Genomic DNA, 15,685 nt, shown 5'->3' with positions numbered 1-15,685 from the left:
GTTTCAAGCCCAAGTACGGATTATCGTATGGACTCGGGAACAGTCGAGGATTACTCTTTTCGGCGACAGGGAATGGGACAAAGTCGGAGCCGACTCAGTAAGTCCTACTACTTACCGGCTCACGTCTGACCGCTATTCTCAAGCATCAGGCCCCTGGTATTCGGCTGCTCCTGTTCTTCATGTCTCATGGTGACAATGAAGAGCTTCAACGAAGCCACCGAGCACAACCAAATATCCTGCAATGTATCATTTGTGTTGTTGAAACCATCGCGCAACAATCGTCCACCGTTATAGTCGACTACAGTAAATTATGCAATGTAAAGGTTTCGGTAGTACATACATGCACTTTAGTCAGAAGTCCGTCTCAGCTTGTTGTATGAAGTACGGAGTACAGTACAGGGGAATAGGCAAGTCAAATTGCCTTGCCTCAGGGTCCAAGAAAGTAGGCAGCCGATGCCTGAGTTGCGTGATTGTTAACCTTTGGTGATCACCGCACCTTGTGTGTAAATAATGGAATTGATCAACTGGACAACTTAGGAAGAGTATTTCCTGCCAACTCACTGACTAACAAACAGACGTCAATCAAAGGCCTTAACAATGTTGGTTCCATCAAATCTCGTTACATATTGCAGTCGTTTGATTGTGATTATCTCCCGGAGGAAATCTTAAGGACCCGTTAAGGTTCAACATTTGTGTATCAAATAAATGTGTGTCCACTTTGTAGCCCCCTTTCCCCTTGCTGCACCGCCCAGAGTTGGTGGTGACACTGCCACTGCCACTGCTCCAGCCTCCAGCCCCAGCATTCCTCCCAACTGCTTGTAATGATTACCATAGACGTACTAGCGCACATTCCCTGCTTTTCCCCCCGCGTTCACCCTAGGGCTGGGCTGTTGTCGATGATGACTCAATCAAAATTCCCGCCCGCCCGCTCCATCCGTGATTACTCAGTCCTGAGTCTTGAGTATTCAACACTTCCCGGTCACGATACCGATACATACAACTGTCTCAAAACATTCTTGCGCCCGATACATAACTTGCGAATTTAGGGACTGGAACACCCCACAATGATGTCCAGTAGGGATGAAGCGGCACCGGCCGTCATCTTATTAGGCGCTTTTCGATATTTCCCCTTATCCTCATTCCCCTCCTTTCCTACCTCTCCTATGAGGCTATGACTCCTAAAGGTAGAACGAGAGGGCCGGACGACCTTGCAGTGACTAGGGCATGGATCGGAAACTGAAAGAAAACGGAATTCATCGATTTTAATTACTACATGTGTGTGTCAGGTGACAAATATCCGATAGTCGGAGACGCAGCTTATTTTGCCGACTAGGAAGCAATAGTCCGTGGATGAAAGAGGTGAGCTTCGCACATTCACCGCATGCAGCATCAGCCCGAAAGACTCATAATTTCACCAGTCGACAAGACAAGGATGACCTTGAGTCCTGTACGTAGTAGTACTCCGTAGTAGGTTCAAGGTTCGCCGTTCGCTTGGCGGAACGAGGGGGAGAAAGCAGGCAGGCTCCACACAAATCAATTCCCCCAGAAGGACCGCTGTGTCGGTGCCCTAGGAAAAGGGAAAAAAAAAAAAAAACAGCCAACAAATTGTAGCATCATATTTCGTGATAGCTTTGTACATGTAATAGTGCATGTGGATCGACGGTAAGGCATGCTTCCGTCTCCTCATAATCCATAGTATCAGTCACTCCTGGTAGTATAGACCTCGTAGGCTCTCGTAGTGCAGCGCAGGTGGGGACTAACTCCGTACTCCGTCGCGTATCGATTTTCCTAGTGGAGATTCCTTGTCTCTCTTCTTTCTGAACCCAAAGACGATGATAGCTTGTGTCCACCTGGGAGCTCCATAGCAACTGATAATTCCGGCTATCAGCTTCCCCTTTTTTTTCTTTCCAGAAAACAGCGAACGTTGGGGTTGAAGAATGTGAAACCAATTCTTTCCTGTCAGCATCGGCAATGCGCAGGACTGATAGTGATACCCATCGAGGAATGATCGCCCAATACTGTACTTCAGGGCTGTTCGCTGGACTGGCTGATCTTCTTCGCTGGGGAAAATAGTTCGATGGAAATCCGAAAGGGAAAATCAAAATCAACCAGATATAGAACCAGGTAATGGAATTTCTTTCCTGGCTGACAGACTATAGGCTCTGAGGTATCAAGTACAGCTCACAACCAAAGTGAAGCAAAAAGAAACATTGGTTGGCTTTTCTCCGCATCATCAGAGTTCCATCGTGACAGGGAAAAGACAAAAGGGCCTGATAGGGCAGGCGAGGGGGCGTAAATGGAAAGGAGATAAGTGAAAGGGGGTACACAGATGGCCTCAGATGATCTCATGATCATGCTTGCTTGGTCTGAATATTGTTCCTTGGGCTGCTGTCATTATGTATCATGATGAACAGCTCACTCAACCCCCTCAACCCCTCAGACCCCCAATCTTAGTTAGCAAAATCCAAAACAAAAAAAAAAAGGTGCCCAGCAATATTCATCGGCCCATTTCAATTAGACTATCAGCATACCTGAATTCGAGTGTCTACCCCTTCCCTATTTTACCTTGTAGTATTTAGGGCATACAAACCTCCCTTTTCCCATCGCCTGGCTTGTTATTCCATTCGAAAGAAAAAGGCACTTGAACTTGACTTGCTTGTTTCAATATAAGTTTGGGAAGAGCCGAAAAAAGCAAAGGTCTGGCCAAAAGACATCCCATCTTTACCGCTCAGACAAAAAACGCCTCTGTTATCATCACTCCTGTCCAGGACCGTCCATCCATCATCATTATCCTGATCTTATATCATCATTACCTGTCAGTTTCACTGCGTATCTCAAGGCCAAAGCGGTGTATTTTTCAGACCTTGCTGATTGAGCTGACTGGGGTTAGTTTCCTTTCGTTCTTTTTCGCAGATTGAACGAACTAGGCTAAGACAAGTACTTGGGAAAAGAGTGACTCGCTCGCTTTCTCCTCCACTTTCTTCCTTGTTTTTCTGGAAATAATTTTTTTTTCCCAATCGTGGATTACGCCAGGGTGGAAACCAATCTTAATTGTTCACTGGTGGACAAGGCTCATACGTGTATCAGAACGTGTGACAGTACAAGAATTACCACACACAGTACGTCAGAAAGTACCCACTCCAGCTTTCTTTCAATTGAAACATCCAGCGGGTTCTTCGAATTCGACCTTCCAAAATCCTTCCCCCCGAAAGTTCTCCCTTGTCTGTACGACGCCGCAGCAATTCGCGTGGATGGGAGATTCTTAAGAGGGCGAAAGTTGATTCCCACTTAACTATCTTATTCTACCTTTCCCTTTCCCCCCCCCCCCCACCACCACCACCACCATCACCACCATCACCATCACTATCACTAACCATCACCAACCACTCCCCTCCCATTCCCAAATCCCTCCTCCTACAACCTTTCCCGTCCTCTTCCCCCGACTTGCGCAAGTGCAGTGGAAATTTCCCTAAACGAAGGAAACAACGCTGGCACGGTTTCCTCCGTCGCATGATCATCAACTCTTACTCACCATCCTGGCGCTCTTTCGCTGCAGGTCCTCTGCTACACTCCACGTAACCGTGCAGGAAATTGGAAAAAAGCTACACATCGGTCCGCACTAGACAACCGCAGCCTTCACGACTTCCCTTGTCGGTCCAATCTCCGATTGCTCACATTTATCGCCCTTCCCCTTTCGACCACCTGCATCACTGCGCTGGCAGGCAATCCTGCATTTGCAGTTCCGATCCTCGTCGCCGATACCCTTACCCTCTCGCCGTCTGCCCTTAGTTGCTCCCCAGTAACGCCCAGCCGACGCAAAGCTCAATCCCTTCCATTACCGGCGCCTGTACAAGCTACCTGTGGAGGGGCTCTGCTGACAGCTAAGCACATGCGCAGCGCATACGGCTTTGACTTGCATAATACTCGTTTCCCTTCTAAGCGGTCATCGGCCCTCTCCCTGTTACCAACAGGAAACAGCCTTGCTCGCCATCCCCGATCCCGCCCAATTGGCCCAGCTCCGCACGTCCTCCCATTCCTGCTGCAGAGTACAGCTTTCCCCGCGCATCAGGAGATCGGCAAATTCGAAGAGGGGCTTGAATCAGGATTCAGACACAGACAGAAAGCGGAGATTATAAACAGGGCGAAATAAAACGAGAAGGCACCCAGGGAACAGGATATTTCCTGGTTTCAAAAAGGAAAAAAAAAACAGCGCAGGAGAAAGATTATTAGCCGGTGTCAAGTCATCAGACGTTCTGGGTCAATTGAATTGGAACGCAGAGACTCTAGGCCTACCCACCCCCGCCGAGCCGATTGTTACACAGAGTCGGTGTCTGTTTCAGTTGTTATCAGGAACCCGTACCCTAAACTATCGCGAGCGCTCTCTGGCAGGGCTCTCCGCATTGCATCAGAGGCAGGCCAAGATGCAGATATCAAAACCGCAATCCCGCTAAGGAAGTGGCTTTTGCATCACTCAGCCAGACACGATCCCCATTCCGGCTCGTATTGCATTACAGTGACAGGCTACCATTCCAGGGTCACCACAGCCGCCTAATCGTTGTGTGTGTCGTTGTTCATTCGTCCTCCTAGGGTCCAGGTGACTCAGGCATTGGCACGGTTCACGGCAGGTCTACAATCTCACATTTTGCAGCTGGGTACTACGTCTGCTAGGGTTTCCGCAATGGCTTACGCTGCTACTTCATCGCCTTCCACCCTCAATGGCGACACTCAAGCAAGTTTAAAACTCACTGGCTCACCCTCTCAACCCCCCAAACTACATAATGTCATTACCTCAATCCCGCCTGCCTCCAATCCCTCATCGGCAAGCTTCTACTCCTCTTACTCAGCCACCCCAAACTCTACTCACTCAACCTACAACTACTCAAATGCTTCAAGCCCATCAGGCACACCCTTACATATCCCCTCTGACTCTCTTCGAGGGCGACTGTCCACTGCCCCTCTTGTACCGCCTGGCACTTTCGAGCTTGGAGAGTCCGAGATGGCTGTTCCTGGCTACGCCATCACCTCTGGCTCGGCAGATATCATCACTCAGAACACGAACAAAGGTCCCGGTTTGATGCGTAGAATCTCACGTGGAGCAGCGAGCAAGCTCACGAGAAGACGTACTTCCACCACCCACAATGACAAGCGAGATCGGAGCTCCGGACCGGTTATCATGCGCAGACGAAGCGATAGCAAGACTGCTCAGAACAGCTGGGAGAACGCCCTGGAATCTAGCAACGAGGAAGACAGCAATGATGCCTTGGAAATGAACGGTGCATGTGGTCCAGAAGCATCCAGCCTACCAAATGATAGCTCATTGACGGCTTCCCGCAATAGTGGTGTGGTTGCGCCCAAGGTTGACGGGGCAATCCAACGTGGCACGATATTGACCAAAGTCACGAAAAAGCGCCGCAAACAAGTGCGTTTCTTCCTGGATCTCGATGCTGGCAAAGTCTACTGGGATCCCTCCAATCCAGCAAAACGGTTCTACATCGACGATGTGAAGGAGATCCGTGTCGGGGCCGATGCGCGGAATTACCGCGAGGAGCACCAGGTCCCAGAAGAACTCGAAAGTCGATGGTTCACAATTGTTATTGCTGATGCGGAACGCTTTAAAGGCCGTACGGTCAAAACAATGCACCTCATCGCTCCGAATGACCACATTCTCGAGCTCTGGACTTCAACCCTCGAACATATTTCCCGTTACAGAATAGGTCTCATGGCTGGTCTGGCAGGATCCGGACAGAGCGAGGCGGTCTTGAAGGCTCACTGGCAGCGTGAGATGCAATTATTATACCCCCAGGGTCTCAAGCCAGGCGATCAGGAGAGCCTTGATTTCGAAGCCGTGGAGGGTGTCTGCCGCAGCCTGCACATCAATTGCTCGAAGAACATGCTGCGCGCCCAATTTTCCAAGGCTGACATCAACAACAAGGGCAAGTTGTACTTTTCCGAGTTTAGTGACTTCGTTGCTAGATTGAAGGAGCGGAAAGACGTGAAAATGATCTTCAAGGACAATGCTTTCAACTCTGACGGCCTCACTCTCGACGAATTCCTATCGTTCCTTCGTGATGTTCAGAATGAGGACGTTGACTCGGATCAAGCCCATTGGACATCTATCTTTGACAAGTTTGTCCGCAAGTCAAAGCCGCGCACGCCGAGCATTCCGGAACACGGTGACAACCAGGTCTCCCGAATGAGTGTTGATGCTTTCTCTTCTTTCTTGGCCTCCTCGGCAAATGGGATTTATGCCTCCCGAGCTCCCCAATCTCGATTCGACCGACCATTGAATGAATACTTCATTTCAAGCTCACACAACACTTACCTCCTGGGACGTCAGGTGGCTGGGGCTTCCAGCACTGAAGCTTACATCAGCGCATTGTCGCAAGGCTGTCGTTGTGTAGAAATAGACTGCTGGGATGGCGCGGATGGTCGGCCCATTGTCTCTCACGGAAGAACCATGACCACCAGCGTGCTATTTGCGGATTGCATCACCGTCATCAATCGGTACGCGTTCATCAGCAGTGACTATCCCCTTATTCTTTCTCTTGAGGTCCATTGTTGTCCCGAGCAACAGTTGGTCATGGTGAGAATCATGAGGGAGACCTTCAAAGATCAACTTGTCCTAGAGCCGCTCCTCAATAACACATTCGTTCTGCCCTCGCCTGAAGATCTCAAGGGTCGCATCCTGGTCAAAGTCAAGGTATGCGACGAGCCTCAAGCGGACATGCGTCAAGAAACGTCAACCTCGATTATGAGCTCCGGTCGTAAACGCAGTTCAAGCTCTCCGTTCATTCGACCGATGGTGCCCGAGCATCAGATGACCTTCAATCTCCCTCCGCTAACCAGCTCGACCACCGTTGGCCCGGACAGCGCCGATACATTTCTGACACACGATCGACGCTCTTTTACGACCACCAGCATCAGCAGTGCTACAGAGGACAGTGACACCAACATGTTCTCAACCAGTCAAAAGGAGCGAAGACGAAGCCAGAAGAGCAAGATAACAAAGCCTTTGTCGGACCTAGGAGTCTACACCCGCGGCTATAAGTGGCATAGCTTTTTCTCTCCGGAAAGTCAGCAATACAACCACGTGTATTCCTTTGCCGAGCGCTCTTTCGAGAGCATCTGCCGCGACATGGACAATAAGGCTCTGTTTGAGAGGCATAATAGGAAATATCTCACCAGAGTCTATCCCTCGGGGTTCCGCTTACGATCGTCCAACTTTGATCCACTCAAGTTCTGGCGGCGCGGTGTGCAGATGGCGGCCCTGAATTGGCAGACTTACGACGTCGGCATGCAAATGAACCATGCAATGTTCGCAGCCGGAACGGATCGTACAGGCTATGTTCTCAAGCCCGAGTCCCTCCGAACTGTGCGTCTTGGTGAAGAGGCAGCAAAGGGCAAGGAGAGGAAACTCGTCAGATTCTCGGTCGATGTTATCTCTGCGCAGCAACTGCCCCGCCCCCGCAGCCTTGGACCAGAGGATTACATCAATCCTTATGTCGAAATCGAGATGTTCAGTGCGGATGATCGTGGTCAAAGTTTTGTACTTGGCGAGGGAGGCATGGATGCCTCGGCTCGCAATGGTATGTCAGGGATCGGGTATCCTCACCGTCGGCGTACCAAAATTGAACAGAGCAATGGCTACAGTCCCATCTTCAATGATCGGTTCAAGCTCTCGCTAGAAACCAAATACCCCGACCTGGTCTTTGTACGTTGGACGGTCTGGAGCTCGTTGGATGGTCGCAGTGCAGGAAACAATAACAGTGTGCAGCTGGCCACATTCACAGCTAAACTCAGCAGCCTTTCGCAAGGATACCGCTACCTGCCCCTCTGTGACACCGGTGGTGACCAGTACCTGCTTTCCACGCTGTTCTGCAAGATCACCAAGGAAGACCCTGTCTCAGTTCAGCGTCTTGATGCGGAAGAGCTCCGCGCTGAGCGAATGGGAATTTTCCGTCAAATCGGCCAGTCTGTCTTCAAACGAGCCTCATCCACCGAAAGGGACCGGGACACTGGCTCCGACAAAGGCAGTGAAGCTCCAATGACTCCCGACGATAATACTTCTCCCACATCCCCCGCGCTGACCCCGACGGTTTCGGCCGCTTCCACTTCGTCTTTACCTCCGTGAATCGCTTGACATCAGATGTCACTGTGCATCGTCATGCTCAACTGACCCACGCCTTCACTCCTGCTGTTTTCTCTTAGCCCGCTTACCTTGTCATCATGATCTTGTCCATCTCGTTCCAGGTGCAAGTATAGGAATGGCGTTATCCCAGCCTGACTGCATTTGATCTGTGTTATTATTTAGTTTGCATTTGTGTTTTTGGAGCCTTGGGTGCATTTCAGCTGCCGAGGAAGCCACAGGTGGGCTGGATGGAAAGCATCATCTCGCAACTGGTTGTTTTGTTCTATGAGGCAGTGAAAGATGCATGGCCACTGTTTAGCGTCCGGATGGCCGAACGGTGTTTCTGTGTCTTGTGTTTTGATTTGTTTCTATACTATTCTGCCGGAGTACCCTGATTTATGTGGCGATACCCTTTGCTTTGAGTCTTTCTTATTCTTTCTTCTTTTTTGCTGACCGCATTCCGGTGCCAAATTTATCCATATCTTATCTGTTTATTTTGCGTGGCTTCTTCCTGGGTTTTGCATTCGTTACACCACGGTTCGGTCCTTAGGCCTACGACCTCAACTCCAGGTGGTGTATCAATCATGACAATCATCATCATTTGCATTTTGGGTTGCGTGGGCATCGACGGTCGAGGACTCACACGCAGGAAGTTGAGCATTGTCAATGAGGCCGAGGTCTTCTTGTGGCGACATTGCATCTTCATGATCTCAACATTCTCCCGTTTGTCACTTGTTTTCCGGGAGGAATTGATAAAGTCCTCGTCCTCGGTATGGGAGAGAATCATGACTTGATTTACTTGTCTTTCAATCTCCTGTTTTAACACGAATCATGCGGCTGGGTCGCTATTTTTCCAAGCTCAATTCGATGACAAATTGAATAACAATCATGATCTTTGGATGTATGAGGGATAGTCACCTTTTGTAGAACAGAACATATTCGAGTACCTCAGACATTCACACAGTGGCCGAACTCCGGCGCCTGGCTCGGATGACTTGCCCAGTTCTCGGTCCACCTGCCGTCCGCCGGACCCCCGTAAAGGCAACGTGACGACTTTCCCGACCGCCCTCCGCATCCAAGCCATTTACTAGATTGCTACTATCTCCGAACTGACCTGGCCCTCGATTCGACATTCGAATACTTCCTGAAATTCTCGCTACAATGGATCCATTCTCAGCAGAAGGCGGTATGTTTCTTGACCCTAATGACATTCAATGCCCCCTTTACCCCCTCCCTCAAGCTCTTCATCCATTCCCAGCAACCGCAACCGCAACCCGTTCTCTCGAATTGTACCAGCCTAGGTTACAATAACTAACCAACCCCCTATACTCCTCCTCCGCAGAATTGATCAACATCCACAATGCCTTTCACCAAGGCCAATACCCCGCCGTGATCGACTTCGACCCCGCGGCCCTCTCCCCGGAGAACCAGCTCCCCGCCCGCATCCTCCAGCTCCGCGCCCAGATCGCGCTGGGCCAGTCCGCCGCCGTGCTGGCCGAGCTCGCCGGCGAGGACGACAGCAACCCGGACCTGGCTGCGGTGAAGGCCCTGGCGCAGCAGTCGGCCGGCGACCTCGAATCGGCGCACACCCTCGCCCAGGACCTCGCCGAGAACTTTCCCGACAACGGCACCGTGCAGGTCCTGGCCGGCACGGTGCTGCAGGCCCAGGGTCACAGCGAGGAGGCGCTGGCGCTGTTGGCTAAGCATCAGGGGAGTTTGGAGGCGTAAGTCGCACCCCCATACTTTGTTTGGATCAGAGGGTGAAAAGAAAGGGGGCAATGGAGTGGATTGTTGTGTGCTTTTGCATTGAATTCCACAAGAAGGGAGATGCATTCGCAGGAAAAATGGGAGCTGATTCGAGCGCCTACAGCGTCGCCTTAATCGTGCAGATCCACCTCCACCAGAACCGATCCGATCTCGCCCTGAAAGAAGTGCAGGCCGCCAAGCGCTGGGCGCAGGATTCGCTGCTGGTCAACCTGGCGGAATCGTGGGTGGGGTTGAGAGTCGTATGTCCTTTGCCTTTGCCCCTTCGTGCCCCCCCCTCCCCCCCCCCTCCCTCCCGTGCCCTGTCCGACACGTCCTCAGAGCGAGCGTTCTCCCAACCGACCGCTCATGGGGGAACCTGCTTGCGCGATCGACCGCTACAGTCACTGACCAAAAGGACATGTCCAGGGCGGCGAGAAATACCAAGCGGCCTTCTACGTCTACGAGGAACTGGCCTCCGCGCCCGGCACCGCCGCCCCGCTGTCGATCGTCGGCCAGGCCGTCGCCGAGCTGCACCTGGGGAGACTGCCCGAGGCGGAGGCGGCGCTGTCCACAGCGCTGGAGAAATACCCCGACGAGGCGGAGGTGATCGCCAATGCGATTGTGTTGAATGTCCTCGCCGGCAAATCGGCGGAGGAGTTGGAAGGGTATGTTTCCCGTGAACTCTGGTGTTGGGCGGATGCTAATTCTGATGTGTGTTTGTGTGTGTTGCAGACGTCTCCAGCAGACTCATCCATCGCATCCTCTGTTGAGCGATATCCAGGAGAAGAGTGATCTCTTTGACTCTGCGGCGGCTAAGTACGCCCCTAGGGTGTTGGCCTAAGTTGGCTAGGCGCTGCTGTGTTTTGACTTTGCATTTGTCTCCTTTAAGTTTACATTTAGTACTACCACCCTCTAGCGCAAAGTTGCTCTTTTCATGATGAATCGATACGATGGCATAGCTTTCGTATTACCAGTATTTATTAAGCCATGTCTTCATACTTATACTCCTGACGTCTTTTCCCGAGTGTGGGAGATCCAAACAGATTCACAAAGGCTGGACATGTCCCGGCACGGGTGAAAATGACCTCTCTCTCTCTTGTGATGCACAGCAAACAAAGTGACAGGTTGGACCAGACTTATATACATCCGAAGATAATTCAGATTGAAAATAGACCCGAAATTAAATATTTATGTAGGACTGATGGACATGACGCAAATGAGGCAAACTGACCTTGCATACAGCCTAATTGCCATTCGCCATGTCTTCCTTGCCAGTCAGATCGCAGAACGCCTTATATGTGACGAACGGATTCTCCTCTCCGCTGTCGGTGCTCTCGACAATGCACTCGGCATTGGCGCCTACGAAGAACACATAGCCCTCCTTGACTTCCTCCGACTTGTGGCCAACGGTGATCTTTCCCGCTCCGCCCGTGCAGATCAGAATGCTAGGGCCGACCAGGCCGTCGAAAGTCGCCTTGGCACCGGGTCTCCGGAGTTCCGTCTTGACGACGCTGAATTCCTCAATGGGCGGGTCGTAGAGCAGACAGGATGAGCCGCTCGAGTACGCCGGCGCGTTGAGCACGACGTACGGATAGTCGGTCGGCTGCAGCTTCTGCTCCTCGATGGGCGCATATGAGTACGTCAACATCTCCGTGAGCGTGTCCACGTCCTTGAATTTGGGGGTGAACCCGGCCCGCACGACGTTGTCGGATGACGCCATGCATTCGATGATGTCGCCCGAAACGTAGGCGTGGATGTCGTCGGCCTTCAGGAACATAGCCTCACCGGGGGCGAGTTTCACGAAGTTGAGGAAGAAGAATACAAAGAGACCGATATCATCGGGGAACTGGCCATTAAGGCGAGTGATGATGGCAGCCAATTCGGCCGAATTGCTAGAATTCGACTCGGGAGAGGTGGACGAGGTAGCAAACGTGTCTGGCTGTTGAGTGGCTTCGACTAGTTCCTTCGTAGCTGCCGCGATGTCCTCGGGGGACGACTTCATAAGTGTGGTGAAGAGCGTGCGCAGAGCGTCCTTGTTCTTGGAGGTTACCTCGGGGTCTTCCGAACTCTCGGAACCCCGAACGGTGCGCTCGAAGTCACTGGCAGCCTGCTCTCCAACCAGATTCCGGAGAGGTTTAACGGCCTTCAAAAAGTGTGTGATCTGATCGAGGGGACGGAAGCTGCACAGGCCTTCGAAGGGAGTGATCGCGATGGCCATTTCAGGCTTGTGGTTGTCATCTGCGAAACGACAATTTGAAGTCAGCTGCAGCACTATCACTATGGGTCCGACAAGGATCATGAGCTAGTTACCAGGATAGTTGCGAGGGTCTTTCGCGTGGAGCTTTTCTGCAAGCTTCTTGTTGGGGTGCGCTTGGATGCTAAGAGCTTTCTGGACAGAAAGCACCTTGAACAGGAACGGCAACTTCCCGCCATATCGCTCGCTGACCTCGGCAGACATCAGAGCCTGGTTATCCTGGACCATATCGAGCAAGGTCCGCTTGGTCTCGAAATCTTTGGAGGGCAGGGAAGGGTGCGTGCCCATCCATAGCTATACGTCATCGGGTCAGTCGACCGCTTGCGGAGGCTCAACCACCAGGCGTACCAACCTCTGCATAAGGCTTCTCTGCCTCTATCGAGAAGTCCGAGTCAGACGAGGTAGCTGCATACTTGGCAGCCGCAGAATCGTGGCCAATTTTGCCTGGGATGAGCGTTCAGCGAAAGGCAGACGGGTAAAAACTCGGGGTGCGGGGAGCTCCTACCCCAGTCATAACTATTAACACCTGCAGCGATCGAGTAGACTGTCAGTCCAGGACTATATTTTGGATAGAGATAGAAGAAGTAGCACTTACCACATTGAAGCCGGAGCAATGGGACCTGCATTTTGGCGGAGGTGGAGGGGATAAGAATGGGTGTTGTCGATAACAGAATAGAACCCAGGCTCTTTGATAGTGGGGGAGGGGGAACTCAAGAAGGGACAAGGCAGCAAAGAGCGGGAGGAGGGGTGGATAAGATATTCACTAATGTGTTATTCTTCCTAGGGAAGCTAGAGTGAATGAAGGTGAGGGGAAAAGGAGGAAGAAAGAAGGAAAGAAAAGCAGAAGTCTCTCAAAGATGAGATGTTACCCATCCCACCTCACATTGACACCACTGTTCTCGGCCTCACCTCCATCCTTCCATCATCCCTCCATCCACTGCATCCATTGAAATCTGCCCCTCCAGATTCGTCCGATTGTCTTGCTGGTTCCCCAATTCGGTGATTCCACATGCGTCCGTCCCGGTACAACTTCCAGGCTTAGCGTCCTTACGTAAGTCATGATCGGACCGGTTTTGTTTACTTTTACTGAGTTCAGGTTAGTTACCTTACGTGAGCCAGACCGTGATGGTCTCTGCCAATCAGGGCATGCCATGGAGTACCAAGCGTTTGCCGACCAGTCGCAGCCGAAAGAAGACGACGACGAGGACGCGCCAAGATCATGACGCCGCCGTCGGAGAGAATGTCCGCGAGGAGGCCGTGGAAGCATCACAAGCATCGCCGCCAGCAGCTTCGGCTTCAGCCTCTCAGCTCCACCACCTACCATCTCCTCAGCCTCAGACTGCTGTCGGGAGTCAGAGGTGTTCAACTCCAGGGCCGCCTGCTGCTTCCTTGAACTCTTCCTCTCCCAGGACCGGTCTTTTTGAAGGTCGACCCCACGAGCAGAGACAGGGCGCAGCGCGTGGAACACGCAGCTCGGCTCGCAAGGACCTGGTCTCCGCTTTCCCTTGGGAGGCCCTCGACATAGACAAGCTCAAGTCTACAACGACCACGACCACTCTTATTGCGCAGGAACTAGCAAGCCCAGCCCTAAACACCACCACCCCAAGTAGGAGCTCCCCACCTCAAAGCAGTAAAGGTCAGCAGCAGCAGACCGAAGATAAAGCTGCGGACCTGAGTCCCTCTCTCCGCATTATGTCCCGAAATCGGCCCCGAGGCCCTCCAGTCCCCAGGGACAATGGCCTCGCAGCCAATGAGGAAACTGACATGTGGAACAAGATTCTACAGGATCTGCGCAAGGCTAAAGAGAAGAACGACAAGCAAAAGGTCCTGGCAGAGCAAATAGCCACGCTGAATGAGAAGATCGGCCGAGAGGGCGGGAGTAAGTCAGATTCATTTCCATCTCCATGGGCATTTGCCTTGTGCTTTTTCCTCCTACAATTAGGCTATACGCCTAGAAATTGGGTTGTGCTATTGCTTCGCTTTTTGTGCAAGCCATGATTGCATCTAGACCTCTGTTTGCCCTTTTCTCGGAGGCGGAGGCCGTTAGTCTTGCAGGCGCTAACGGATCTCAACAGAGCCAACTTTGAGCGAGCATAACCAACTGGACAGCCTTTACAGGCAGATGGCGAAGTTGTGCGAGGAGGAACGAGCTATCCTCCAAGACGAGCCCAGTGATGTGATCAAGAACCTCGGTCTTTTGACAGCGCTTCGGCAGGCATCAGAAGCCGAGGCGCCGCAGAACCGGGCTGCATCGCTCTCCAAGTCACGGAAGAAGCGAAATGAGATGGACGGCTCGGCTACCGACTCGCCGGGTCCGTCCAATAACTCCTTGTCGGACAAAGTCAGCCGCGTGAAGGGTGGCATTCAGCGTAGTACCAGTGCTTCCAGCTCGCAGGCCCGCGAGGGCCGGGACCCCATCGTACAAATCAAGGTAGAAGAAGGCTCCGAGGGCACGAAGGGCACGCTAGCCGAACGAAGCGGGCATCTAGTGGTTGGCGCGGAAGTCGTCTTCAAGCACAACAAGAACAAGCAAGGCGTCGAAGGCGAGGGCATTCAATGCATTATCAAAGGGATCTCCGGGGATGGGCCCAAGAAACGGTACGCACCAACCCTCTGTCCTGTCCCACAGAACGATTGACCGATGTGCCTTCGAAAGGTATGATGTACAGGACCCGGAACCAAACGAAAACGGTGAACAGGGCGCGGTATACAGAACCGCCGCAGCGTCGCTGATCCCAATACCTCGCATCGGGTCTACATTGCCCTCGTTTTCTCTTGGGAAACAAGTTCTGGCAAGATATCCAGACACTACCACTTTCTATCGTGCCGAGGTTATGGGTACTAAGAAGGATGTCTATCGCCTCAAGTTTGAGGGTGAGGAAGATGATAAGGAGATGGAGGTTGACCGCCGCTTCGTTCTGGACATTCCCGGAAAGTAATGCACCCGTCTCTGTGCCTCTCCTATCAGGCCTTTGCTCTCGCTCAAGCCTCGATATAATGCCAAGCCAGATGGATGGTTCTGAAGGGAAGTAGGAAAAGAAAGGGGATAAGTCCGGAATCGCCTCAGGTTTATGGCGCGGGAAACATTCTACGATACTGCAATCAGAGGAAGGGTGAAATCGGCTGCCAGTTTGATCGATCACTTGATACCCATTTTTTAGCTAGGTTTTTTTATGATTTGGTGGAGTTCTATGACTTTGCACGGAGTTGGACTTGCTTTTCATCTGCCAATTTTCAACCTGCTTCTTTTCCTTCTCTTTGTTACTTAGAATAGGTGGTTCTATACCGGACAAATGATATTGTGAACGAAAGACAAATGAACGAAGCGCAATCCATAGAATCTACTACTAGGTACGGAGTACTTGGACAGGATCAAATAAGCTTAGCCCCGGTGCCTAGTCAGCATTAACTTACATGTACTACATCAATGGGAAGCCTGATGTGTCTGCACCCCAGTTCGTCCCAATGAACTAGATAAGGACTAGTCATGGTTTTATTCAGCCCTCAGAATCACGGTGATTCAGATTCACCTACTGAGTAGAAGAGCGATCATGTTG

The 15,685-nt window shown here is 51.8% G+C and overlaps 4 protein-coding genes across 4 annotated transcripts; 3 read left to right on the top strand and 1 right to left on the bottom strand.

Annotated features, from left to right (window-relative positions):
• The first annotated feature begins 4,414 nt into the window (after nt 1–4,414).
• Nucleotides 4,415–8,366, top strand: BO95DRAFT_279059 (putative 1-phosphatidylinositol-4,5-bisphosphate phosphodiesterase Plc1). The gene has a single exon (XM_025581631.1). The coding sequence runs from the start codon at nt 4,679–4,681 to the stop codon at nt 8,129–8,131; it is 3,453 nt and encodes a 1,150-aa protein (XP_025437489.1). The 5' UTR covers nt 4,415–4,678; the 3' UTR covers nt 8,132–8,366.
• An 881-nt stretch (nt 8,367–9,247) lies between these two features.
• BO95DRAFT_476816 (putative Coatomer subunit epsilon) lies at nt 9,248–10,848 on the top strand. The gene is made up of 5 exons (XM_025589951.1): nt 9,248–9,404; nt 9,471–9,852; nt 9,999–10,134; nt 10,301–10,539; nt 10,607–10,848. Exons 1-5 carry the CDS (start codon nt 9,290–9,292, stop codon nt 10,713–10,715), a joined length of 981 nt encoding a protein of 326 aa, XP_025437488.1. The 5' UTR covers nt 9,248–9,289; the 3' UTR covers nt 10,716–10,848.
• On the bottom strand, nt 10,842–13,111 carry pmi1 (mannose-6-phosphate isomerase pmi1). The gene is made up of 5 exons (XM_025587597.1): nt 12,724–13,111; nt 12,634–12,654; nt 12,481–12,572; nt 12,185–12,422; nt 10,842–12,112 (listed from the first exon to the last, which is right to left on the bottom strand). The coding sequence occupies exons 1-5, from the start codon at nt 12,752–12,754 to the stop codon at nt 11,118–11,120; spliced, it is 1,377 nt and encodes a 458-aa protein (XP_025437487.1). The 5' UTR covers nt 12,755–13,111; the 3' UTR covers nt 10,842–11,117.
• A 142-nt stretch (nt 13,112–13,253) lies between these two features.
• On the top strand, nt 13,254–15,440 carry BO95DRAFT_399157 (SAGA-associated factor 29 family protein; the record flags this gene model as incomplete). Its single annotated transcript, XM_025583817.1, has 5 exons — nt 13,254–13,370; nt 13,437–13,734; nt 13,792–14,007; nt 14,204–14,726; nt 14,785–15,440. 5 exons carry the CDS (start codon nt 13,254–13,256, stop codon nt 15,065–15,067), a joined length of 1,437 nt encoding a protein of 478 aa, XP_025437486.1. The 3' UTR covers nt 15,068–15,440.
• Between the last annotated feature and the right edge of the window lie 245 nt (nt 15,441–15,685).

This window comes from Aspergillus brunneoviolaceus (genome assembly GCF_003184695.1).
Source record: "Aspergillus brunneoviolaceus CBS 621.78 unplaced genomic scaffold BO95scaffold_87, whole genome shotgun sequence".
Lineage (NCBI taxonomy): Eukaryota > Fungi > Ascomycota > Eurotiomycetes > Eurotiales > Aspergillaceae > Aspergillus > Aspergillus brunneoviolaceus.
Note: the sequence above shows the minus strand (reverse complement) of the source record. Positions and strands in the feature narration are given on the sequence as shown.

What these genes read in the sequence shown, in the direction of transcription:
- pmi1 (XM_025587597.1), bottom strand. Translation starts at nt 12,754, where the DNA reads ATGCAGGTCCCATTGCTCCGGCTTCAATGTG. An exon ending in TGTTAATAGTTATGACTGGG is followed by an intron (nt 12,573 to 12,633) that starts GTAGGAGCTCCC and finishes CGCTCATCCCAG; the next exon opens with GCAAAATTGGCCACGATTCT. An exon ending in CAGAGAAGCCTTATGCAGAG is followed by an intron (nt 12,423 to 12,480) that starts GTTGGTACGCCT and finishes GATGACGTATAG; the next exon opens with CTATGGATGGGCACGCACCC.
- BO95DRAFT_476816 (XM_025589951.1), top strand. Translation starts at nt 9,290, where the DNA reads ATGGATCCATTCTCAGCAGAAGGCGGTATGTTTCTTGACCCTAATGAC. An exon ending in CATCAGGGGAGTTTGGAGGC is followed by an intron (nt 9,853 to 9,998) that starts GTAAGTCGCACC and finishes GAGCGCCTACAG; the next exon opens with CGTCGCCTTAATCGTGCAGA. An exon ending in TCGGCGGAGGAGTTGGAAGG is followed by an intron (nt 10,540 to 10,606) that starts GTATGTTTCCCG and finishes TGTGTGTTGCAG; the next exon opens with ACGTCTCCAGCAGACTCATC.
- BO95DRAFT_279059 (XM_025581631.1), top strand. Translation starts at nt 4,679, where the DNA reads ATGGCTTACGCTGCTACTTCATCGCCTTCCACCCTCAATGGCGACACT.